The following is a 27,701-nucleotide window of genomic DNA, read 5'->3' as shown; positions in this document are numbered from 1 at the left end:
ATTTAGGATAAACTCCTAATACTCTTTCCAAAAGAATAAAAAAAGTGTACGCAAACCTACATATTTTGGCACATACGGATCTGCTCACTCTTTTCTAAGATGCAAGGAGGTTTTCAGTCCTTTGTCCCAGTGTTTCCTATCTTAGTAAATGGTGCCATTGTTTTGGGCTCAGGGCCCAAAACTTTAGTCATTCTCCACTTCTTTAACACTCCACATCCTATCCATCAGTAAATCTATTAGATCTACCTTCAAACTACTGATATATCCTGAATCTGACCACATCTAATCACCTCCATTGATACCCAGTAGTCCAAGTCACTATCATCTTTCTTTGTTTCAACTTCTACCCCCAAGATGAAATCAGAATCTCTAGGGGCGGAACCCAAGGATCAGCTAGTTTAAAGCCCCTCAGAAGATTCCAGGCTTGGTCTACTCTCTAGCCAACAGGCAGATGATTTATGGGTAGATATTATTACTATTTTGGAAAAGAAAAACAGGAGTCTTAGAGAGGTTATGTGACTTGCCGAAGGCCACACAGCTCAGAAGACCCAAAAGTCAGGTATCACTCCAGGCCTATTGGTAGTCCCAAGGGCCTTATTTCATTTTCTCTCTGGTCAATTATTTACAGGGCAGTAGCTTAAGATACTGAGGAAAGTGGGACAGCATTGAGTGAGTTATAGTCTCAAGTTTTGTTACTGTGTCACACAACAAATGGACTCTACTCTTTAAGTGGCTACTATATCATATAGTCTGGTACCAAATAGACTAAAGACACATGAAGTATAAACAGTAAAGATGGTGATTCTATTAGCTTGTGTCACTAGAATTTAAAAAGAAAGACAATTCCCGCTGAGTATATGGAAGAATGTCTGAAATCTTACAAAGAAAACTATTAATTCAGACTGAAGACCTTGGTACATATTCAGACTTAGTTAAAATTAAACCATAGAAAAATAGTTCACTCACCAACCATAAGGATAAATTCCACAGAGAAAGTCACTTAATAAGATCAAGGGGGATTCAGCTGGGTACCTGGGGCCTTCTTCCTTCTTTGCTAATTATATTCACTTGGAAGTCAACAAAAGGCCAACTCATGGAATGATTCTTTCACTGAACTTTAAACAAAAACACACGAATAAGCCGCCATCTGGGGCTAAACTAAGCCAGTGATTCAGAACTCCAACGCCCTCCCCTAATCAAATCCTGGCTTTCTAAAACAGATGTCCATCTGTAGAGTACAAGTAACATTATCACCTAAAAAAGTAAAGTCTAAATGCAGAAATGATAAAGATAGAAAAGAATATAAAATAAACAATCCCACAAAGTTTGGACACAATACACTTGATCTAAAGGACCGTAGAGCTTGTTCTCTACTCCTCAAAGTTTGAAATAATCATCACAATCTGAAGCAGACCCAGCACCTATCCATGAGGACACAGAGAAATCACACTGGCTAATTTGGGGCTCATGGTAAGTTTTTGTTTTCTGTACATTAACCTGTAAAAGACCTATCAACATCATGATGAGATAAATTAATAATTGTAAACTAAAGAAAATAAACCCCTTGAAAATAACATAGCCACAGAAGTTTCAGAGACTTTTACCAAGTTGTTAAGGTATTTCTTCCAGGTGCAAATAACTATACATATGTAGGCTACAAATATAGGATGTGTAAAGAGATTAATTACAAAAGTAAGTAGGTTAGCAAAAACTAGAAAAGACACTGCAGAGAGGCTCATATTCATCAAACTCCCAGAGTAGATATAGCACCAGCTAAAATTAAACTGAATGTGTTTACTCTTCATTTGGTTGTACTGAACTGAATGTTTAATTCAGAATTTTAAAGTCTTCAAAACTGAATAACTGAGTATCAACGTATGAACTTTATCATTTCTGAGGGGAAATTTAGAGAAGTGTAATTAGACCCATTAAGTAACTGGGCAACAGACAAAAAATCTACCAAAAAAATATCCATATGCTCTTGGTTTCTTGGCTGGCAATCTACATGACTTTATACAATCTATTCCTCCTCCTCTCTGCAAACAAGGAAATTCAAGGATCTACACCAGTGTTTTTCCACACTACTGCACATCAGAATTACCTGGAAGATACAATATCAGTGCTTGGTCCATATGCCCAATGGACCAGACTGACTGATTCCATTGTTCTGGGATGGGTCCAGGCATCAGTACTGTTTAGACAATTCTCATTTGATTCACTGTGTAGCCAGGGTTGAACACCACTGATGTACACATGACTATAAAACTATCCACATCACACAAGCCTTCCACTGCCCTGACCACAGTGGACACACTCTGCATTAAAGATGGCAGAGTCATTCTTCCTCACGTCATTTCTCTAACCCTGACTCACAAAGGTAGGGGAAAACAGTTATGAAGTCGAGTGAGTCCACTTGAGAACATTCATCACACCATTCTGGCATTACTGGTGGACTGAATCCCACTTAAGCTTAAGGTATAAAACGGCACATCAAATTTGGGTAAAATCTGTAGAGAGAGATCTGTTTCATTTCTTTGGTCAGGGATAGGAGGACATGGTCTGATTTTAAAAGTAGAGTGAGATAGACGAGAAGGGGCTGGAAAGGGTCAACTAGTCACAGCCATCAGGATGACAATATGGCAGCAGAGCAAGGGATCCAGGAAAATGGTCATGGACTCAGAACCAAAGAACTCCAACATGGGGCAACGAGCGTGTCCAGAGGAGCTGGCCAAGGGCAACAACGGGGAAAGTGAAAGCAAATGATATTCAAGAGCCCTCGGCAGCCTGGTTTGGCAGTGAAACTCCTCACAAGTGCAGAGCCCTGGAGTCCAAGCTAGCATCAGGGACCCGGGTCTCTTCTCTCAGAGCAAGGTAGGGCCCCCAGTTCCAGAGCTCTAAGTTGCTATAACAAGCATTCAGAGTCACGGAAATGGTGACAGGGTGGTTCAAGTCACAATCCTTAAACTGTTAAGTCATAGTTCCTTAAGGGTCTCCTACTGCTAAGGTTTTCAGGGCTGGGGCAGGGCTAACTCTACATGGGGGTGAGGGAGGGAAAAGGGGAAAAGATGGGCGGCAGATGCTAGAAGGAGATTTCCTCTAAACCAAGTTGGCTTTACTTTAAGACCAGAGTTAGCCACAGTGACCTACACCAATTACAGAAGCTCAACTATTCTAAACTGGTATCAGAACAAACGATCTTTCTGATTCACCCCTGCAAACCAGTTTGCTTGCTTTACTCATGAAGGCCAATATTGTATTATAATTAGGTCTGGCCCACTGAACTGCTTTCCTGGTCCAGAGCCTAGATTGCCTTTGGCTTTCTTAGCAACAGTCTCCGCCTAAATTGTCACCTGACTAACCCAGTCCCATGAAGTACAACCTCAAATGGATCAAGATAAGTCATTTTCAAAGATGGCTTAAGCAAAACAACAGAGGCTCAATTCAAAACAACTACTTCCCTTTGCTCATTCAATGTGTCAATGACCCATGAAGCCAAGTTCTTCAGTCCTCTTAGATTAACAAGATTGATGGCAATGATGTATATAAAAGCATAGTACCCGAAGTTACTATCCTATGTACACACATTTTATGTTAACATTTAAATGAAAACTAATAGGAAGGTAGGGCAGAATGGTTTTATCAAATCTATTTAAAAAGAATTGGACCAAAACAACAGGCTTCAAAAGATGCCACAATGAACTTACATCAAACCTCTAAACTGCCATGAGGGCTGGGTCAAAAGCAGTATTATCTAAACACTAACACATTTTGTGCGGTTTTATGAGGACACTGGAGAAGGTCTTCTGTTGGAAAGAAGTAAGTTAAAGGCTTAAATCTCTACTTAAGAGAGAAGTATATCTACACATGTACTTTTAATAAGCTTACTTTGAGCCTCATTTCCATTATAAAATGTTATATTCTAAAAAACTCTAGTAAATCCTTACATGTAAGCCCAAGCTAGAAGTATAACCTACAGCTGTGCTGTCCAGTAAGCAGCCGCTAGCCACATGTGTCAAGTGAGCATGTGAAATGGGACTAGTGTAAAGTGAGATGTATTGTAAATATAAAATATACAGCAGATTTAGAAAACAGTACAAAAAGAGAAGAATGCAAACTATTTCATTATTAATTTTTATATCAGTAACATGATGAAACTGTATTCTGGATATATTAAGTTAAAGAAAATATATTATTAAAATTAATTTCACCTATTTATTTTTACAATGTAGCTAGAGAATATTTAAAAGTACATATGTGTCTAGTGCTTATGGCTCACATTTTATTTCTCTCAGTGCTGATCAAAGACATGAATGCCAATTTGATAATAAGTAGATTTTACAGAACAATTCATTAATCCCAGCTGGTCTAAATTCTGACCCCTAACCCTAGCAAAAACGATAAAAAAGAGCAATATCTTGACTATTACGTAAGGGCTACGTGAAACCTTAGAAGTAGTAAGTTGGAACCCGAGTCCACAAAACTTCAGCACATAAAAATAAACAAACCTCGCTGAAAAAAGTAGTGTAATCAAAATATACCTGGTAAGTCTAATTAATTGAAAATCTTGTTTAAAAATACTTTGCTTTATGATATATAATTTTAAAACCTACAGAGATGAAAATTAACTGAAAAACTATTTAAAATAAAAGAATTCAGACTGATGGTCAGTTTCAAAATCAACAGCTTCCACCTTACATGTGCTAACAGTCACAAGTAAGAACATACAATTTTAGAAAGGACCCCATTCACAATATCTTCATAAAATATAAATCATCTAGGAATAAATCATTAAAATGCACAGGATTTATTTAAAAAAACTCTCCCCAGCACATAAAAGAAAAACCAATAAATGGAGAAAAAAACTAAGCTTAAACAAGTTAGTATACAAAAGATGTCAATTCTCTCAATATAAATTTATAAAATTAATGTGATACCAATAAATATCCCAACACATTTACTTTACTTTATTCAATGATGCACTCATTGGTTTAAATGGAAAAATAAGCATGAAAATAGCCCCCCAAAATTAGAGGAAAGAGCAGTGATAGGACAGTTATGAGGACAGTTTTTATTAATTGCAATAAAGGAATTTGATACTAGGGGCCAAAACAGACCAAAATAGAGAGGAAAGGTAAAGAAAAGGGGAGGGAGTTACTGACTCCAGTCCAGAGACTGACTCAACTATATATGTAAATTTAGCACATAAAAGAAACACCTCAAACCAGTGAGGGGCGAATAGATTATAAAATATATGGTTATCATGTCAGATAATTGAGAAAAAATAAAATTAGACCCCTGCCTTACATCCATAACAAGATATATCCCACAGGAATTACACATGTAACTGTTTAAAGTGAAACCTAAAAGTACTAGAAGAAGAAAATATAAGTGAAAAATTATCATTATCTTGACACGAGAAATACGACACTAAACCAGAAATTTTAAGAAAGAAACTGAAAGACTATACTTTATAAAAAGTAACTATGGGGCTTCCCTGGTGTGCAGTGGTTGAGAGTCCGCCTGCCGATGCAGGGGACACGGGTTCGTGCCCCGGTCTGGGAAGATCCCATATGCCGCGGAGCGGCTGGGCCCATGAGCCATGGCCGCTGAGCCTGCGCGTCCGGAGCCTGTGCTCCGCAACGGGAGAGGCCACAACAGTGAGAGGCCCGCGTACCGCAAAAAAAAAAAAAAAAAAAAAAAAAAAAACGTAACTATATACATGAGAAAATACCAAAAAAAAGTTAAAAGATAAACTATGAACAGAGAAAAGAGTTAATGTCTTTAACATATGATAAGCTCTTAAAATTCAATACAAGATAATCTTCATAAAGGAATGTACAATGAATAAACATTCAGAAAAAAATAGAAATAATTATTAAACTAATCAAAATGCATTCAACCTTATAAGTACAGCAATGTAAACTTAAAGAGTTTTTTTTTCTTTTTTTTTGCATTGCATATTCATAAGGATAAAGAAGACTATCCGGTGGTGGAGAAGGGGTAAAGGAATAGGCACTCTTGTTCATTTTTAGTGAGGCTGTAAACTTGAATAATCTTTCTTGCATTTTTTTTGCCCTCATTATTAAAAAAAGGTACATACTTTTGCCCCAGAAATCCCTTTCCTCAAAGATTTTCACAAAGAAATAATCAGAAAAGTGTACAACAATGTATAAAGGTGCTTATTCAAGTGGTTTTTTTTTTAAACAACTTTAAAGGACCTAAATACCCACCCACAGAGGATTCCTTAGTAAATTATTACACAATAACATGTATAATGCTAAGCTGCCATAAAATTCATGATCCATGCATTCAACAAATAACTACTGAGGCCCTACTAAGTGCCAGGCAGTGCTCTAGGCACTGAGGATATGAGTAGTGACGGTAGACAAAAAAATTCCTTCCCATGGAGAAGGTGGTCAAAAGTACAATACAAACTTCCAGTTATAAGATAAATAAGTTCTGAAGATGTAATGCACAGCATGGTGACTACAGTTAACAAGACTGTATTGTATATTTGAAGTTGCTAAGAGAGTAGATTTTAAAAGTTCTTATCACTAGGAAAGACAGCTGTAACTATGTGAGGTGATGAATATTAACTAATCTTATTGTGGTAATCATTTTGAAATACTATATATACAAATATCAAATCATGTTGTACACCTTAAACTAATATGATTATGTATCAATTATATCTCAATAAAATTAGAAAAAATAAAATTAAAAATCCCATCCTTTGTGGAGTTTACATAAACTATATTTGACAGGCAAGGATGTGGGGAAAAAAGTTTAAAAGTAATGTGGAGTCTGATTTTTCTTAACAAATAAATATATTTCTCCTCTCCTGGAAAATAGTTGGAATGCATTAAATGTTAACATATATATTAAATGATTGTATTTGGATGGCATAGTTTGGGGTGATTTTTACTGTCCTCTTGACACCTTTTTGCCACGTGAGTTTTCTTCAATGAGCAGGTGTTACTTCTACAATCAAGAGAACAAATTTAAGCTCTTCTATTAAAAACAAAGAGTTACCTGTTCATCTGACAAACATGGAGGGCGACTATATGGCAGGCAAAGCTTTAAGTGCAGAGAATACAGCAGTGAACAGATCACAAGAAAATCGCTCCCTTTGTGGTACTCAGGTTCCGGTAGGAAGATATCAAGTAGGTCTAATTATAACGCATCTGTAGGACATCTCATCTCTAGGTCATAAAATTCATTTAAGTCAACCAATATCTGAGCTCCTCCTATGCCCCAGGCAATGTCCTCAGTATATCAGTAAACAAAACAGACAAAAATCTCTGCCTTTAGGGAGCTTACTACCCAGAGGATGAGAGAACTGAAAGATGTGGGTTCCAGTGAGGAGTAAAGAATGAAACTGTTGGGCTTCCCTGGTGGCGCAGTGGTTGAGAGTCCGCCTGCCGATGCAGGGGATGCTGGTTCGTGCCCCGGTCCGGGAAGATCCCACATACCGCAGAGCGGCTGGGCCCGTGAGCCATGGCCGCTGAGCCTGCGCGCCTGGAGCCTGTGCTCCGCAACGGGAGAGGCCACAACAGTGAGAGGCCCGCGTACCGCAAAGAAAAAAAAAAAGAAAAATGAAACTGTTGCCTTTACTCACATTCTAGTGAAACTATGTGAATAGAGACCCAGGTGGCAAATATTTCATGAACTTCAAAAGTACGCTCTGATCTCTGCAAACTTTCCTATGGCTGTAAGGTATGCAAATGATTCAGTTCTCATTGTTTTTGAAATGATATAACGGAAAAAAAAAAAGAATGATGCACTATAGACTAGAAAACCTAAAATAATTTAGTTCTGCCACACTTATTATCTCCAGGATTACACTAAGCAAAATTACATGTATTGGGAATTCTCAAATATTGATCACATGAAGCACCACTATGTTCACACACCCTCTCTGTGAAAGAGTGTCATGTCAGTTGTAAATCTTTTAACTCATTTCCATGGTTACTTTGGGGCATCCTTCATTCACCACACCTTTTTGTCCCACCATTCAATTAGCTGGCACGCAGCAGATGCATAATACGTGCTTGCTAAAGGAACAAAGGATCTTAGTCATCTTTTACTTGGACAAATGAAACAGCCTTCTAAAGGTTTCCTTTTAACAATTCTTGCAGGAATCATCTCCATGCTCCTTTTGTTATCTTTTAAGTAAAGGAAATGTAGTATTCTTTATAATTACAAACATTTTAAAGGTGCCGTTTACACAGACCAGGCTAGGAAAACAGTCCCTAGGACGATTCCTAGATTTATCACTTAGCACATGTTTTACATAATCAAATGAATGTCTTACATTTTAGCATAATATTCAACAGAAGAAAATGCAAACCATTGGATAGGTATGTGGTTTTTTTGTGTGCATTTCCTTAGTTTCAAATAATGGTCCTATGGAGGTCTAGAACACCTCTTTTATTCAAGCAAGAGCCTTTGACAATCTGATGGTGACGGTACCTGTCAGTTGCCAACCCAATAACCATTTTCCCTTTTTCTTTTAGGAATAAAACACTGAGTAACGTGCCAGATAGAAAACTCCATTTCCCAGCTTCCCTTGCAGAAGGGAGCCAATGCAAAATAAGCATTAGCCTTTGTGCGGTACTTTGAAGAAAACCCTTTGGTCTCACACCCTTCCTTTCTCTTCCTACCTGGGACTCCTACACAATGGCTGGAAGCCGGTAACCAGGTTATGACTTTATGCAAGTTATATACTCAGGATGATGAGGCAGAAAGACGTAAGGAGCCCATGTCCCTTATGACTTTATGTAGTAGACATAGCTCACCTGGACTGCCTTCATGTTAGTTTTACAAGACTGAGAAAAATTCTATTTTGTGTAAACTGTTATTTCAGTCCCTGTTTCTAGGATTCCTAATGCTGAATTCAGAGACTTATTTGATTTAGCTGGAGTAGAAAGTGAAGAGACCTGTAATTCTTAGCCTTCTGCTTTATCTAGTCTTGCGTTCTGGCAAATTTATCTACTATCAGGGTTTCAACGATTATCTCTGAACCTGAGATTCCCATTTGATTTTACCCATATCTAACCTCCGAATTTCAAAGTATCCTCAAAACATGTCCATTTGGATGTCCCCCAATCACTTCAAAATTTGAATGTATATCTTCTCGTACTGTACTGACCCTCTTTCTCAATTTCCTTATCTTTTAATAGATCTTCCCAATCAATCAGGTTCAAGACTATAAAGCACAGTTCCTGAAAATGTTTCACCTGCACTAGAATATTCTGGGCAGCTCATTAAGAATGCAGTCCCATGGCAGATCTACTCAACAGAATCGTCATGAGGCAGCCCAAGAAACCGCAGTTTTAATGGGATACCTGGGATCTTGTAAACATTAAAATTTGAAATTACTGCTTCAGAGTCTCCTGCGGTATATTCACTATATCACTATGTCCTATGATGTGACCTTTGTCACCTCATTTCCTACTCTTCTCCCCCTCCCTGTTCCTTTAACACTCCTCTCTCCTGTCTTGGGGCCTGTCTGGAACATTCTTTCCCCAGATTCCCACCAGGCTTCTTTCACCTCCTCCACCTCAACTTTTCAATGAAGGCTAGCCTAACCAACCTATTTAAACTTGCAATTCATCCACCAACCTTATGTATCTTACCTTTTCTTTATTTTTCCCACAGCACTTACCACATAACAAAATCTATAATTTGCTAATTTTTTGTGTTTTCTTTGTCTCTTGCCTCACTAGAATGATAGCACTTCCAGGGCAGGGCTTTTTCTATTGTTCGTTCACTGATGTATCTCCAGTACCTGGAATGGTACTTGCAGGAGTTCAACAGATATCTGTTGAACACGTTAATGATTTACTGAGAAATATCTCTAATTCCTCCCTTCCCAGTGTCACTGCTCCACTCCAATACTAATCCTGGCCTTTGTCATTTTTAGACTTTTTTTAAAAAACAACAGAGTGTATTTACAGTGTCATTTCCTCCAAACCATCCAACATACTTCCAGGCTTATCTCTCTAAGACACTGTTTGGGGATGTCACTCCCCTATAATGATTTGGCTCCTAACTGGCCCTGTTAGAAGTATTATACATTGGCCTCATGCTTGCATGAGAATTGAATTAGATGAACTCTAAGATCCTTTTCAGATATTTGATTCAAAATCCGAATGACTCATCTTGGCATTTAAAATGCTCTGTAATCTAGAAGTATTTACTTATCCAAATTTACATCCTATTCCTTCCAAGTTTCCCTTTGTTCCTGGCCAGTTTCTTTAAGAACTCTCAAATTAGCCACAGTCATGTTCACTGCTTTTTCAATTGGTTACTCTCTACCCTCAATGCCCTCCTGACTACTGAAATAGATGGCATTATCTTGGAAGCTTGGTACTCAGACTGTGACCTGCAGGCCAGCATCACCCAGCATTACCCGTGAGCTTGTCAGAAATGCAACTCCAGCCCTACCCATTTAGAAGCTGCATCTAACAAGATCCCCAGGTGATTTGTGGGCATCTTAAAGTTTGAAAAGCACTGCGTGAGCACTCATTTCAAATCATTTCTCAATGGAATGTCTGCTCGGCAGACCTCGTGTTCTTATGTCTGATCTGCCACAGCTCTTTGTTACCCATAGCAGGCACGCTGTTTAATTAATAACATCCCCTGTTAGACTATTTATTTCTTTTTTTTAAAAAAATAAATGTATTTATTTATTTATTTTTGGCTGCATTGGGTCTTCGTTGCTGTGCACGGGCTTTCTCTAGTTGTGGTGAGTGGGGGCTACTCTTCATTGTGGTGCGCGGGCTTCTCATTGCGGTGGCTTCTCTCGTTGTGGAGCACGGGCTCTACAGTGCAGGTTCAGTAGTTGTGGCGCACAGGCTCAGTAGTTGTGGCGCACGGGCTTAGTTGCTCCACAGCATGTGGGATCTTCCTGGACCAGGGCTCAAACCCATGTCCCCTGCATTGGCAGGCGGATTCTTAATCACTGCACCACCAGGGAAGTCCCAGACTGTTTATTTCTTATTTCATGGAAGTTCTTTCCCCTCAATTTGGTTATAAATAGCTTGCACACAGAACAGCCATGCATCTGGCCAATCTGAATGCAGGGAACAGAAGCCCATTCAAGTCACTTCAAGGAAAAAAAAGAGCCTGTTCTAAGGCTACTTGGGAACTGGGACTAAAAGAGTGAGGAGGGAGGTGCTCCAGGGACTGGCCAGCCTCTCTCAGCGTGTGTCTCTCTGCCTCATTCTCTCCATCCAGTTCATTTTCTCTCCTATCTTCCTCTCTTCACGCAGTTTGTTTCCTCATACTAGCAGCATTCGCACAACCTATTACAGCCAGCCATTCTCTCCTCTACCAGCCTATTCTCCTCTGCCCCTTTCTGCTTCAACCTTCACTCTAAGCCTCTAAGCTTAACTCTTCCCATGGGAGAGGTGATCACCACAAAGAATCTTTCTGAGCCAAAACACAAGCTTACAAGTGTTTGAGCCACCTATGGATTCTCTGCTCTTGGGTCAGGAGCCTGCCGTGGTCCAACCAACTGAAGCCAAGGACACTGCTGTTCAGAACAAGGCCTTTAGGCAGCAGGAGCTGTCAAAAGAGACTATTCCTTAGGAAAGAAAAGTGTGGGCAAGGCAGGCAATGAGCCACATCACCAGCCCACAGGGTCATTATTGATTCTGTCCTCACCACAGTCCAGAGCAAAATGCCGAGCACATAATAAACTGAACCAACCAACACGGGGGGTAAGGGTCATTCACTAAGTGCCACTATGCCCCTGACACTGTCCTGGATGCACAGGGAATACAAAGATTAAATAAGAACCAGTCACTGTTTTCCAAAGCTGTTAATTCAAATGTGTCACTAAACTAGCTACTTGGCCTTTGACACGTACCTCAACCACTTGGGCCACAGTTTCCTCAACTATCAGATGGGATCATCTTCACCAATCTCCAGGAGCACTTTAAGGTCCTATAAGGTAATCTTTGTAAAAATGCTTTGAAAAATATACATGCCAATCAAAAACAATACTGTAGCCTCTCGGTACTTAATGAAATCCTCTAATATGGCATAGGTTTTACATTATTTTCTGGTCCTTTCTCTTTTCCCATTTCCCATGATATAGAATCCATCAACTGCTATTATTTGAAAGAACAAGCCCAGTATTACCACTGTATTTTCATTACCTGAATGGTTCACTCAAATGATGATTAAGAAAATTCATTCACGATTGTCAAAAAGACAACAAACAACAAGTGCTAGTGAGGATGCAGAGAAAAGGGAACCCTCATGAATTGCTGGTGGAAATGTAAATTGGTGCAGCCACTATGGTAAACAGTGGAGGTTCCTCAAAAAATTAAATATAGAGCTATCATATGATCCAGCAATTTCACTCCTGGGTATTTATCCAAAGAAAACAAAAACACTAATTCAAAAAATATACGTATCACTATGTTCATTGCAGCATTATTTATAATAGCCAAGATTAGGAAGCAACCTAAATGCCATCAGTAGATGAATGAATAAAGAAGATGCAGTGTGTGTGTGTATGTATACATATAATGGAATATTACTCAGCCATAAAAAAGAATGAAATCTTGCCATTCGCGACAACATGGATGGACCTAGACGGTATTATGCCAAGTGAAATAAGTCAGAAAAAGACAAATGCTGAATGATTTCATTTCTATGTGGAATCTATAAAACAAGTGAACAAACATAACAGAAACAGCATCATAAATACACAGAACAAACAGGTGGTTGCCAGTGGGAATTGGAGTAGGGGGTAGAGACACAGGTGAGGAAGATTAAAAGGTACAAACCTTCAGGTACAAAATATGAGTCATGCGTATGAAATGTACAGTGTGGGGAATATAGTCAATAATTATTCAATATCTTTGCATGGTGACAGATGGTAACTAGACATTGTGGTGATCATTTTGAAATGCATAGAAATATTGAATCACTATGTTGTGTAACATAAATTAACGTACTATTGTAGGTCAATTATACTTCAAAAACAAACCAACCAACCAACTCATAGAAAAAGAGATCAGATTGGGGGTTATCAGATGCGGGGTATGGGGGGAGGGGAAATCAGATGAAGGCAGTCAAAAGGTACAAACTTCCAGTTATAAGATAAATAAGTACTAGGGATGTAATGTACAACATGATAAATATAATTCTTTATACATGAAAGTTGTATGTTATATATAAAATTTGTTAAGAAAGTAAATCCCAAGAGTTCTCATCACAAGGAAATTTTTTTCTGTTTCTTTAATTTTGTATCTATATGAGTTGATGAATGTTCACTAAATTCATTGTGGTAATCATTTCATGATGTATGTAAGTCAAATCATTATGCTGTACACCTTAAACTTATACAGTGCCATATGTCAAATATAGCTCCATAAAACTGGAAGAAATAAATAAGAAAAAAAAGAAAATGCACGTCACTCAGAAGTGTAAAAAAACGAATGTACACATTTTTACTGTGTACATTTAAAGACAGCACTATCATTTATTCAATGTGCATCTATAAGGTGCCCTGTATATTTTTTCATTATATTACAAATGACAATAAGAATGTACTAAATCCCTAAGTAGGACACAGGTTAGTTTTGACTCTTGTGTGGCCTTCTCCCCAGAGCAGTTTCACTGAGTACTTCCTAAGTGCTGTAATCCGAAAATCATAGCTACTAGAGCTCAGAGCCCCCATTTTTAACATGGGGGCTCTGAAGAGGAAAAATAATAAAATGGCCTGTTTCAAACCCCTATAATCCAATTCTCCTAAAATCTGTATCTTTTTTCCTAACATCACTTTACCACTTGCCAAACATTAAAGGGGGGAGGGGGCGGGGGTGAAGGATGGACACCAGTGAGTGATGTTGTGAGAACATGAGCCACCCTTTATAGGATTCAAGTATGGGTTTATGTGACACAAAAATAAAACAAAGCTCCAGATATGCACTGTTTTGGCCTCGCTATGAACAAAATGAAAACATATTTACCAACTGACTGCCACATGCTAGGCCGGATGCTGAGGGCTCATCAGAGGATGAAGACAGCGTAGGCCCTCCAAAAGCTTACTGGCCTTTACCCTCGGGCATCTGTTGCTCATTGCTCACAAGTGTAGCCATTCAACATCTGGCCCCGGGTGGAGCAAAGAAAACAGCTTCCACCTTGCTAAAAAGTCCGCTCAGCTGGCCAAAAGGCAGGTATCAGGTAAAGGGAAAAACAAAACCTCAGACGGGAGCTGGGTGAGACTCCGCTGCAGGAGGCGGAACTGCAGAGACTGTAATGCACAGCACCTGCTGAGCGCCCAAGCCCAATTAAGGCTCCTCCCGCTCGGAGAGGCGAGGGGCTGTGGATCAAAGGATCCTGCAACCTGGGAAAGGCAGATTCAGTTCCCGGGGAGCCGTGATATGGGGGCTGCAAAAAGGTGGGCGGCTGGCTGGCGCTGTGCTCCCTAGAATGGAGAAGCAGACTGGAGACAGAGTGGTTTGTGCACTAGTGGGGAGGGAGGTGGGCAGGGCGAGAGCGCAGAGACCCAACAGTCACGCTGCAGTGTAAAGCGAGCCCTGGGGATCCCTCCGAGGACACCAATTTCGGGGCTCTGCAGCTGGAAAGGGGTCTGCACTGATGGCGGCGCAGGGAGAAGGGTTCGCAAACACACACACTCACACTCTCTCTCTCTCTCCCTCTCTCACACCGCCTGACCCTCGGCTGGCCCCGAGCCGCCCCCGCGCGCGCTCCGCACCCAGCTTCGTGCTGCGGCAGCTACTCACCCTCCGCGCGGGAGCGGATCTCCGACACGGTCCTCCGCATGGTGGACATCGCGGCGGCCGCCGCAGGTGGCTCTTCAGACCAGACTCTGCACCTGTCACTGCGCCGCGCAGGCGGAGGATCTGGCTTCCCCGCGCCGAGCGCTCAGCAGCCGCGCGGGCCCAGCCGCCCACCCAGGGCAGTGCCGCTGCCGGGCGAGGCCCTCGCACACCGGCGGGAGAGGGAGGAGGTAATGAAGGCGGCGGCGTCCGCAGAGCTGAGCGAGCTCTGCCTGCAGCCACCGAGGGAGCGGCGAGGCAACGGGCGGAGCTTCGGCGTCTGCGTCCGGGCAGGGATTCTCAGGACGCCCACTCACTCGCACAACTGCAGCGCTGCGGGGAAGGCGGGAGAGGGGCGGGGAGAACGGGAGAGGGGCGGGGAGAGACTCCGGAGAGCCTCCTGCGCCCCGCCCTGCTTTGGACCGTACCATCCCTGAGTGGGGAGAGGCAGATGCCGGCCTCTTCCACCACAGGCGCCCTCGTCCCTCCCCGTGGCTTCGGCTCTTCCTGTCTTTTCTCAATGCTTTTCTGCTTCTTCCAAGGCTTGGCCAGAGAGGAAGGGGTACTGTGGCTCCTGCATCCTTGCAAATCCTCTCCCGCCACCCTCTAGTTTTAATAACAATGGAGTCGCCCGTGGTGCGGAAGTGGGGTTGGGTCTGAGTGGGCTGGAAAGCGGCGAAAAGGCCTGGGGCGTCAAGGGCTAGGAGCTGTGGCAGGGCACTGCGTGTTGGCCACCCCCGGATGCAATTCTAGCCTCCGTGCGCCGCCAACAGCCCTCGCGACCTGAGTCGCACCTGCTCACTCGCCTGGTCCACGAGCAACAGGTTCTGAGGCCGGGGTCCTCGGGCGCTGGTGGCTCCTCCTGCCCATGGTGCTCATGGGCGTCTGGGGCCGGCCTGCGAGTGGCCGGGTGCATCCAGCTAGTGCGTGTTCTGCAGACTGACAAACCTCTGGACTTGCAGTAAAGTCAACTGTTGGGCCAGGTGCTTCAAATTTTGCTTTTAGTCAAACATGCAGGAAGTTGGGAGGCGTAGTTTTACCTGAAAAGGGGAGAGGGAGCCTAGTATAAAGTTCGTAAATACATTAAATTTTAGTTTGCCCCATATCCTACAAATAAGGGTAACTTCGTTACCTTTTATTTTGTATAAGGAGATCTATGCTAACAAGTTATCAGAACAAGTACGGTAGTTTTTATTTATCGTTGATTTCATCTTTAAGTTAGGCTGTAAGGTTTTATATATTGAATAGATCGTGGCGAGCCGCTGAAATGGCGAGAAAGGAATAAATTGAGTTGGAAACAATTTGCTGCTTCTCTCATCTTGTGCTCTTCCTCCAGCACTCGGTGGAAGAGGGCTTAACGTGGAGGCGTTTATTGTGAACTTCTTTCAGGTCCTGAAGGGAGAGATCTGGAAAGGTTTGAACAGAGAGATAAGTGATTATTCCCAAGCCTCATGAAAAAATAAAACCTGCTGATAGCATCTTATCTCCATTTGTGGTGTTTCCTCTGTCTCCTGCAGGTAGCGTTTGCTAATCAGAGTCCTGCCCTACATTAATTCTGAGTCAGGTGCTCAGTACATATTTATGAAGAACCCACTCTACTTGGCTCTGATTCGGAGGCTGGGATTAGAACAAAGAAAATGTATTTCCAGCATTCATGAAACATTGCAGGGTAGAGCAGGACTCAAAGGTGTTTATTTCAGTGATGGTCTTGATTTACAAGTATGGTCTTCTAAAAGTAAGAAATGAACACACAGCCTTTTCAGGACAGTCATCACTGGCCCTTTTTATTCCTTTCCAGGTCCAGGATCTCCTTGTATAAAGCAGACTCTCTCTGGCTTGATGAACATGCATCTGAAAAAAATTAAAAGGGTAAGTACCACAAGGAAATAGTTTTAAAAAATCAGCTCTAAAAGTTAGTGAACAGAAACCAGAGAAAAATGCAGTGCTTTTGTGATTAACATTTTAGATAGAATTTTATATAAAGCCAGAACCAGCTTCTATTCAAAATCAGTGCACAGCAGCATACCAGTATTTGTAATTCCTATGGACCCTGAAATGAAATTCAGTTCTGCTTATTTACAGATAGTAATTAACTGGAGTTCCAGAGATTACCTCTGTTTTCTATAGACCAATCTATTTTATATATGTCTGTGTGTCTGTGTGTTTCCCATTAACAACCCATCGGCAAAGTTGACAACATACATCATTCATACAGGAAATGACAAGAGTCTTTCATACAGAGAAGAACATTTCATGATATAGTCCATAGCTCACTGTGTGTCCTTTCCCAAGTTATGCTGTCACTTTATCCATAATGGCAAGAGTATCCTACCGAACTCATTTCTGTTTTGTTTTTGTTTTGTTTTCCCCAGTTTTGTTTTTTAACATCTTTATTGGAGTATAATTGCTTTACAATGTTGTGTTAGTTTCTGCTGTATAACAAAGTGAATCAGCTATATGTATACATATATCCCCATAATCCCTCCCTCTTGCATCTCCCTCCCACCCTCCCTATCTCACGCCCCCCAACTCATTTCTGAAAAACCATTCATTTATGATTGTTAGAAAGCACACATGTTTTTATTGGTTCAGAACCCTGATTGAAGTTGAATGTTGTACTAATCTGCATGTGCTTGATTTCAAAGTCCTCTCAGATCTCCTCATCTTCCATTGCACAGTGCGCTAGCCCCTGGCAGGGAGCTCTGGTGCCAGCAACATGACCTTGTCACAGAACCTGTAATACAACTCAGATGTCAGCAAGATCGTTTAAAAACATTCAGGTCCTGCGACTGCACTGTTGATGGACTTAGAAGGAAGCGGGTTATTCAAGAATAACTTTAACAAGGGCCAGGTTTTATCCTCCACAAAGTATCCATTGAATGCATAACATGTGTGAAGTGCCCAGCCAGAATGCTAAGTTACAAAGACAATGCATTTGTTAAAGTAACCAGCAGTGTAACAAGATGGCTGACACTTAATGCCAAATAGGCCAGCAGCAACACTAGAAGCATTGAGAGAAGGGGAGATTCCAAGAGCTGAGTGATGAACATACTTGAGCTAGGTTTTGAAGTAGGGGTTAAGTCGGTAGTGAAAAGGAATGCTTGGCATATAGTTAAGTGCTCAATTATGATTTTTTAATGAATGGTTAAGGAAATGGAATGATAGAAGACTATATATGGTTGGGGAGAACCAAGAGACCAATTGGACTACAGGGATCTCACTGAGAATCTGTACACTTTATTTTTATTTTTTCTAATTTTATTGAAGTATATTTGATTTACAATGTTGTGTTAATTTCTGCTGTACAACAAAGTGACTCAGTTATGCATATATATATATTTTTCATATTCTTTTCCATTATGGTTTATCACAGGGTATTGAATGTAGTTCCCTGTGCTATACAGTAGGACTTTGCTGTTTATCCATTCTATATATAATAGCTTACATCTGCTAACCCTAAACTCCCAATCCATCTCTCCCCCCGACCCCCTCCCCCTTGGCAACCACACCTCTGTCTGTTCTCTATATCTGTGAGTACGTTTCGTAGATATGTTCATCTGTACGCTTAAAATGTGGGAATTGTATGTTATGTGAATTATATCTTAATAAAGCTGTTTAAAAAATTGTCTCTAGAGGTGTGAGCCACAAAAATTATCAAGTCCAGCAAGTCAAAGAGATGTTGAGCATATTCCTGTCTTGGTGGTTTTTCACTTACTAATTATGTGATGTTGCCTTGAGTTTGTTGTTGTTGTTGGGGACACCGAGAATTAAGAATTGGTCCTTCTTGGGAGGAACTCATAGTTAACTAGGTGACAGAGGCATGCTCACTAATTTACTAATTTATGATATACCCAGGAGTGCTTTGGGAACTTACATCCTGAAGGTAGTTGGAGATGTACTTGAGAACCCTGCTTCTGATTGAGAAGGAGGAATGCAAAGTTGAATACTATACGACTATAGAATACAGATGCTGGATAATGCTGGCAACTACATTCTAAATTCTTTTGCAAAAGCACAAAATAATGGGGTAAATTAATCTTAAAGTTTAGATAATTATATCTTTTAGTTTAAAATTGAGGTTAAGATATAACATAAATTCTATCTAGTCGCAAAGCTACCTGGTTATTGTAAGAAAAGATGCTTATTACCTTTGGTGTGTGGTTGGTATATTGATTCAATGGATGGTGAAGATACTGTTATGGTTAAGAGATTATTATGACATCATTATGGTATGGTTAAGATATTATTATGCTGTTGGGCTTGTAAGGCATTTTCCCCAAGTCTTCCCATCTTGATTGCTCTTTTTCTATCACCATCATTTACATGCACACCGCTCCGGTGCACCAGCAAGTTCTTTAGGCTCAGTTTTAAAAATATGTCTTACTTCTATCCACATTTCATCTCCACCTCTACCTTGTACAGGCCCCCATCATCGTTCACCTGCAGTAGCCTCCTAACTGATCTCCCTGCTTTTACTTTTGTCGCCCATTCATGGTTATTATTATTTAAAAACACAAATGAGTTTATTATTTTAGGATGAGTCAATGTCATTATTATTATTTTAAAAAACAAATGAATTTTAATTTCTTTAAAACACAAATGAGTTTATGTCATTTCTTAGGACTTCAGTGGCTTCCGGCAGCACCTGGATTGAAGCCCAAACCCTTTCTGATCTTGCCCTTGCCTGCCTCTCAGGCTCATCTCCTTTTACCCCTTATTTGGTCATTGGGCTCAGATTATCCCAGCCCACCCCAGCTGATATTGCCCCACTTCCCCAGTGCTAGCCACCACCACATTGCCTTAGTCTGTTTTTCTCTTAGCACTTATCTCTGAAGTTTTCTTGTTTGTTGGTTTACCTGTTTATGATAAATAGGTCTTGCTCTGTTGTCTTACTTATTACAATTTGCCTAACGTTAAGAACAGTGTGCGTCAAATGGCACAGGTTCAATAAATATTTGTTGAATGAATGAATGAACTGGAAAATGAGTGTACTGTGAATGATCTGGTTCCTTAAGATTGGAGACTGGAAATAAGTCAAAGAATAGATAGTATTTTATTTGAATAGATAATAAGTTTTACCCTTCATAAGCATGTATACTGGAATATATTACTTTGTCATGAAATAATAGAACATATTTGCTATGAAGTACTTGATACCAGAAGAAGCTTCTGAATACCATATTGGCTTTTGTTAAAATCAAATGATCGAATTTTTAAAACAATAGACTGATTGGAGTAGCTTGTTCTTGCTGGACTTACTGTAACAAAACCCATATAACACAGAGATGTGTTTGCAAAGATATTCACTGAAGCATTGTGTAGGGGCAAAAAGAATGTAGTCATCGCCATGTGCTGATATGGAAAGAGTATCAAAATATATTAAGTTAAAAAATGCCTGTAATAAAACAGGGTGTATAATATGATTCACTTTGGTAAATAAATGAATTTTATATATATATATATATATAATTTTATAGAAAAGCATAAAACAATAATTTACCTTTGGGTGGAAGGACTGGGGTAGTGAGGTTCCTATTTTTCCTATTTTATAGTTTTCTGCATTGTTTGCATTTTCTAACTATAAGATTTTCTTTTTTTAAGTGTCAATAGGGGTTATTTGGATTTTGCTTTTTTGTGTGTGTATTAATAAGTGTCATGTCTTTAAAGCACTCATGTTTTTAAAAGTGCACTCAGAAACCATCAGAATATTCAAGAGAATTTAATCAGAATAAGAAATGCCAGATGAAAAAACAAAACAAAACAAAAGAAAAACTGATTTCAACCAAAAGCTCTAAATCCACTGTCACTGAATAATCCAGTCACTTATTCTTACTCATAATGTTAAAATCAATACTTTTCTCTCATGCCTGTGATTCATTTCTCATGAGTTTACCATTCTCTTTCCAAACATGTTAGCAAAGTTTTAAGTCAAAGTTATAATGTCTTTAAACATTATTATCTTCTTCATATAGTGGGAATTTCCAACAAAAAATAGTACAATGATTTTTTTCTTCACTATAATTGAAAATATTTTGCTCCTGTTTAAATGAAGTGAGATTTAAAATGTTGATTTGTTTTATATGAAAAGACTCGATAGAAAAAAATTTTAAAATATACTCCAGTACATTTAAAATAGTGTTTGATTCACACACAAGTTTTCAGAAAAAACATTTACTGAATTTTTTACTCAAAAAGTAAATGAACGTTCAAGGCAAAATAATCCTGGTATTGAGATCTTGAATTCAGACTTATCATTTCAAACTGATAAGAGACTAACTAAATGGCATGATTTTTACTTTAAAAACTTCCATTCTACCAGAGCCAGGAAGTGAAAATTAATTCTTAATTTAGAAGTGCTGTTTCTTTTCCAGAACTTAACAAAACAACATTCCAGTAATGCTGAGTCTCTGTAAAATATTATTGTAAAATATACTTCATGGATAATACATTTACTGTAGTATTTTCATGAATTCTGATTTTAAAAAGCAGCTTTATCGAGGTATAATTGACACACAATAAACTTAATATGTTTAAAGTGTAGAATTTAATAAGTTTGGACATACATATAAACACCTACGAAGCCATCACCACATTCAAGATAATAAACATATCCATCATTTCCAGAAATTTCCTCTTGCCCCTTGGTATGGTTGTTATGTATGACTAGAGATGCTTTTTCTTCATGCATTCAGTGCAATTTATTGAGTGCCCACCACGTTCTAGATACTGAGCTGAGTATTTAAGATTGAATGGTCAGCTAAACCAATAGGTTCTGGACCAATGAAAAATTATGATCAAATGATTATGTAAGTAAATAAATATAAAATCACAACTGTATATCGTATTCTAATGGAAAGATAGTCTACACCTGTATATATTGATTGTACTTCAAAGTATTTCTGGGCTTTCACACTTATATCTGGAACTCTTCAAAAATGTGTATATGTACCTTTATAATATATCTGAAAATAGACATTAACATTTTATTTCTACTGGATGTTATGGCATTTATCTTGAAAATGGTGTCATGTTTCTTATATGAAAAGGATAACCAGTGAAGACAAGAAATTTTATTATAATTTATTTCTTTGATGTTTACCAGAAAGCCAATATTGGAAATGAAAAAACTCCTAAGAAAATTTCACTTCTTTTTCTTGCCATGTCATATTAGGTGTTATTTCAAAGGAGGAGAGGTGATAATAATGAGGTAAAAGTATTGAAAGAAAGGTATGTTTATTAAAAATTGAATATAGTGGTAAATGACATAAATATGATTATGAAATACAATTTTGTAGTTCCATCACTTTTAATTTGGAAAGAATGCCAGACTTAAGATGGTTTCTTGATGAATTGAAATAAGCCATAGCTATCAAATGTGAAATATTTGCCGATTGCTTTTGGGCCTCTTGGATGATATATCCACTGCTCAGGTTCATAACTCACTGCAGTGTTTAGCAGATATATTGGAAAATCACAATGTTGTTTTTTTCCCTCTGACCCCAGAAATTCTCAGGAACAACATTTGCTGGAAAGAGGAATCATTTATCACTGTAGATTCTTTCCAACTTTGAACTCTGAGGAAATCTACCAAATGGAGAAAGAGAATCAATACTTAACTCAGGATTACATTTTAGTATTCACTCTAAAGAAAGAAACCAGGGGGAAAACACTATAAAGAAAAGGTGTAAAGAAGGTAAACCAGCTATAGATTCAGGGCTTGTGGAAGCTGGATATTCCGGAGGCAAGAGTGAAGTGAGCTAGTGCCAAGGACGGGAGCAGAGGCTTGGACCTCTTGGATAGATCTGCTTCTGGACCTAGGCCTGAAATGTCAGCTCCTCTTCCCTGCCTGTGTTCTCTTGTCTGTTTTTCATTTAGTCTAACCTCTTAAAAGCTGACCTTTGCCTGTTAAATTGGAACCTCTTTCCTCCTGTTCCTGAATCCATGCTATTCTGATTCCAGCTTGCCTCCCAGGCTTTCAGCAGCCATATAGCCTCTAATTGAAGTGGCTGCAGTCTGTTGCCTGCATAGCCCCTCAAGGTTTCCAGTGCCCCTTGGTTTGATCCTGTGCCTAGTGTTGGCCCCCATTGGCTTCTTCTGACTTCCTCTTTTGTGTGTGTGTGTGCGTGTGTGTGTGTTAATTTCTGTTGTACAGCAAAGTGATTCACATACATATATATGTTTTTTTAAATATTCTTTTCCATTATGGTTTATCACAGGATATTGAATATAGTTCTCTGTGCTATACAGTAGGACCTTGTTGTTTATCCATTCTATATATAATAGCTTACACCTGCTAACCCCGACCTCTCACTCCATCCCTCCCGCAACCCCCTCCCCCTTGGCAACCACTAATCTGTTCTCTGTGTCTGTGAGTCTCCTGACTTGCTCTTGATCTAAAATGACAGTGAAGGAGGAAAAGGGAGACCTGTAGGTTGAGAAATACTGAGAAGATTTGAATAAGTACATGGGAACCAAATTATGGAGGACCATGTAAATCAACAGAGGTGTTAGAATGAATGCACAAGGTGAAAGGGAGTTACAGTAGGCCCTAGGTAGCACAGGATAAAATTGTGTTTTAAAAAGATTTTTGTGGTGGTAACGATACGGAGCATGAATTACAGTAGAAGTAAAGAGATCAAGATGGAGACGTCAAAGATCTGTTCAATTAACAGAGGAAGTGATGATTTTTAAAAAATTAAGCTTGAATGTAACATGAGGCATTTTTCATAATACTTATGGGACTATGGAGAGTAAAGGACAATAGTCTGTTTATCTGAAAAGAAAAGATAATCTTCTCTGTGTAGTTACAGATATAAGTATAGATATAGATATGATTATGTTTGAACTTTTTACATGTTGGGTCGATTTTTTTATTGAACCAGAAGTTCTGACATTCACAGAGGGGAGATTACCTTCATTACTTTCTTTGAAAGGTGCTAAGTGTATGTTATAGTTTAGCATATGCTTAATTGACAGAAGTGTTTTGTTTATCTTTTAATGTTACCATAGCTTTCAGTAGTCTGAAAAAAATGTATGATTAATCTAAAAACCTCATTGGTATCAATCCTGACTTAATGAAAAGAACTGGAATCAGAAGACCTGGTTTGCACCTCAGTTCTGGTTCTTTCTAGTGGTTGGATTTTGAGAATATCATTAAAAAACCTTTCAGAACCTCAGATTGGCTAGTGGGTTAACATACAGGCTTTACAATCAAACAATTAGATTCATATATAGGTTCTACCACTTACCAGTAGTATGACTTTGGCCAAGTTACCTAACTTCTCTGTGCCTCAGTTTCTTCATACGTAAATGGGGACTAATTATAATACCTATTTTATCAGAATATTGTGAGAAGTACAAGAGATAATTTATTATAATGTACTGTACAAATTTTAGCTATTATCATCTGGTGCATCCAAACCGTTTTTATACTCTGAGTGACGTAAAATTAAATGATTTTAGGTACTAGAGGCATTTCCCTCAATATTGCCTTTCTTTGTATAGTCAAATAACATACGTTTACTTAATCTGCCATTTGTATGACAGATGGCAGGAATGTTGAATATGTAATTTTAATGCAGGATTCTATTTATGGGTTTCAAGAGACTTGCTGCAAGAATGCTGATTAGTAATATTTATTAAAATGTTAAAACAAATTTATGTCATTTAGAATAAGATTCAACTGTATATAATAGAAAACCCAAAATAACGGTGATCTGTATGAAGCGGGAGTTTATTTCTCTGTCATATAAAAGAAGTCTGAAGATAGACTCCACACTGGCATCAAAGAATCAGGGTCTTCCCTTTCTGCTCTGCATGCTAACATATGGCTTCCATCCTCAAGGTCACCTCATGGTCCTAGCTGTCTTCTGGTATGGCAGCTATAACATCCGCATTGGAAGATGGGAAAAGGAATAAAGATAAAAAGAGATCCCAGCAGGCTTAGAGAGATCTCTTTAAGCATCCATTCCTGAAGTCTCCAAAGAAATTATGCTTAAATCTTATTAGCCAGAACTTAGTCTCATGGCCACACCTAGCTGAAAGGGAGGCTGGTAAATTTAGTTTCTTATTCAGCTGGCAGTGTACCTAGATAAAATTTGAGGTTCTGATACCAATGAGGAAGGAGAGGATGCCTTTGAGGGTAGGCAGCCAGCATTCTCTGGCTTCCTCATAAATCTCAGAAATCATTCTCAAGGTTGCATTATTAAAATCCTGGAGTTCTTCATGGACATCATAATGAAACTATGTTTTGTTCAAATTGTGTTTTTAAATATTTATAAGAAAAAAGGAAAAGAGTTTGCTTTATTTTAGAAACAGTCTTGATGAAGTAGGTTTTAAATTGATGGAGTTTAGCAAATAATTTATTAAATGCTAATTGAATATAATATTGAATTGAGTACAGTAGAAAATGGATAAATTGTTGATAAGTTATTAGTTATTAAGGTGACTTCCTGTTTTAAAGACAAATAAAATTTAAACATTTATACACCAACAAATTGGACAACCTAGAAGAAATGGATAAATTCCTAGAAACATACAGCTTACTAAGACTGAATCATGATGAAATAGAAAACCTGAACAGACAGATTACTAGCAAGGAGATTGAATCAGTAATCAAAAACCTCTCAACCAACAAAAGTCCAGGACCAAACAGCTTCATGGTAAGTTCTACTGAACATTCAATGAAGAATTGTTACTAATTCTTCTCAAACTCTTCCAAAAAATAGAAGAGGGGGAACTCTTACACACACATTTTATGAGGCCAAATTTACCCTGATACCAAAACCAGACAAGGATACCACAAAAAGGAAAATAATAGGCCAATATCCTTGATGAACATCGATGCAGAAATCCTCAACAAAATATTAGCATACAGAATTCAACAATACATTAAAAGGATCATACATCATGATCAAATGGGATTTATTCCATTCATTTAAATGGTTCAGCGTCTGCAAATCAATCAGTGTGATACACCATATTAACAAAATGAAGGATAAAAATCATATGATCATCTCATAGGTGCAGAAAAAACATTTGACAGAATTTAACATCCATTTATGATAAAAACTGTAAACAAACTGGGTATAGAGGGAACATACCTCAACATAATAAAGACCATGTATGACATCCCACAGCTAACGTCATACTCAACAGTGAAAAGCTGAAACCTTTTCCCTTAAGATCTGGAACAAGACAATGCTGTCCACTCTTACCACTTTTATTCAAGATAGTATTGGAAGTCTTAGCCAGAACAATTAGACAAGAAAAAGAAATAAAAGTCATCCAAATTGAAAGGAAGAAGTAAAACTGTCAACATTTGCAGGTGACATGATATTATATATAGAAAACCATGAAGACTCCATCAAAAAGTATTAGAACTAATAAATGAATTCAATAGTTGTGGGATGCAAAGTAAATACACAAGAATCGATTGCATTTTACACTAATAACAATGTATTAGGAAGAGAAATTAAGAAAATAATTCCATTTACAATTGCACCAAAGAGAATAAAATACCTAGGAATAAATTTCACCAAGGAGGTAAATGACCTGTGTATTGAAAACTACAGGATATTAATGAAAGAAATCGAAGAAGACACAAATAAATGGAAAGACATTGCATGCTCATGGATTGGAAGAATTAATATTGTTAAATTGTCCATACTACCCAAAGTAAAATATGGATTTTACTGCAGTCTCTATCAAAATTCCAATTCCATTTTTCACAGAAATAGAACAAATGATCCTAACAATTGTATGGGACCACAAAAGAGCCTGCATAGCCAAAGCAATCTTGAGAAAGAAGAGCAAAGCTGGAGGCATCACATTCCCTGATTTCAAACTAAACTATACTAATTAAAACAGTATGGTACTGGCATAAAAACAGACACATAGATCAATAGAACAAAATAGAGAATCCAGAAATAAACCCACACATACATGGTCAATTAATTTATGACAAATGAGCCAAGAATATACAATGGGGAAAGGACAGTGTCTTCAATAAATGATGTTGGGAAAATTGGATAGCCACTTGTGAAAGAATGAAACCAAATTACTATCTTACATCATACACAAAAATTAACTCAAGATGAATTAAAGATTTGAGCATAAGACCTGAAACCATAAAACTCGTAGAAGAAAACATAGGCAGTAAGCTCCTTGACATAGGTCTTGGCGCTGATTTTTTGAATCTGATACCAAAAGCAAAAGAAATAAAAGCAAAAATAAACAAGTAAGACTATATCAAACTACAGAGCTTCTGTACAGCAAAGGAAACCATCAACAAAATGAAAAGGCAACCTATTGAATGGGAGAAAATAATTGCAAATCATATATCTGATAAGGGGCTGATATCCAAAATATAAAAAGAATTCATACAACTCAATAGCAAGAAAACAAACAACCCAGTTAAAAATAGGCAGAGGATCTGAATAGACATTTTTCCAAAAAAATACAACAGGTACATGAAAAGATGCTCAACATCATTAATCATCAGGGAAATGCAAGTCAAAACCACAATGAGATAACGACCTCACAGCTGTTAGAATGGCTATTATAAAAAAAGACAAGAAATAAGTTTTGCTAGGATGTGGAGAAAGAGGAACCCTCATAAACTGTTGGTGAGAATGTAAATTGGTGCAACCACTATGGGAAACAATATGGAGGTTCCTCAAAAAATTAAAAATAGAACTGCCATATGATCCAGCAATTCTGCTTCTGGGTATTTATCTGAAGAAAACAAAAACACTAATTTGAAGATATATATGCACTCCTATGGTCATTGTAACATTATTAGCAATAGCTAAGATACGGAAACAATCTTAAGTGTCCATCAATGGATGAATGCATAAAGAAATTGCATATATATAGAGAGAGACATAATGGAATATT

The 27,701-nt window shown here is 38.5% G+C and overlaps 2 protein-coding genes across 21 annotated transcripts in view; one reads left to right on the top strand and one right to left on the bottom strand.

The window, feature by feature from the left end:
- Window positions 1-15,075, bottom strand: part of ATP8A1 (ATPase phospholipid transporting 8A1) — a 240,599-nt gene extending 225,524 nt beyond the window's left edge. For 2 of the 8 annotated variants that reach the window (XM_049709553.1, XM_049709554.1), the window contains exon 1: window positions 14,769-15,073. In XM_049709553.1, coding sequence (XP_049565510.1) covers window positions 14,769-14,817 — 49 coding nt within the window. In that variant the 5' untranslated portion in view covers window positions 14,818-15,073. Of the gene's footprint in view, window positions 1-14,768 lie in introns of all 8 variants that reach the window. The other 6 variants (XM_049709558.1, XM_049709557.1, XM_049709556.1 and 3 more) reach the window with 4 other exon arrangements.
- A 310-nt stretch (window positions 15,076-15,385) lies between these two features.
- GRXCR1 (glutaredoxin and cysteine rich domain containing 1) overlaps window positions 15,386-27,701 on the top strand; it is a 306,050-nt gene continuing 293,734 nt past the window's right edge. For 3 of the 13 annotated variants that reach the window (XR_007477289.1, XR_007477290.1, XR_007477285.1), the window contains exons 1-2: window positions 15,430-15,787; window positions 16,603-16,673. The gene's annotated coding sequence lies outside the window, so the exon portion shown is untranslated. Of the gene's footprint in view, window positions 15,788-16,602; window positions 16,674-27,701 lie in introns of all 13 variants that reach the window. The other 10 variants (XR_007477295.1, XR_007477293.1, XR_007477288.1 and 7 more) reach the window with 10 other exon arrangements.

The sequence above is a fragment of the Orcinus orca genome, chromosome 4 (genome assembly GCF_937001465.1).
Source record: "Orcinus orca chromosome 4, mOrcOrc1.1, whole genome shotgun sequence".
In the NCBI taxonomy this organism is placed as follows: domain Eukaryota; kingdom Metazoa; phylum Chordata; class Mammalia; order Artiodactyla; family Delphinidae; genus Orcinus; species Orcinus orca.
The sequence above is the reverse complement of the archived record's forward strand: the minus strand, read 5'-3'. Positions and strand labels throughout refer to the sequence as shown.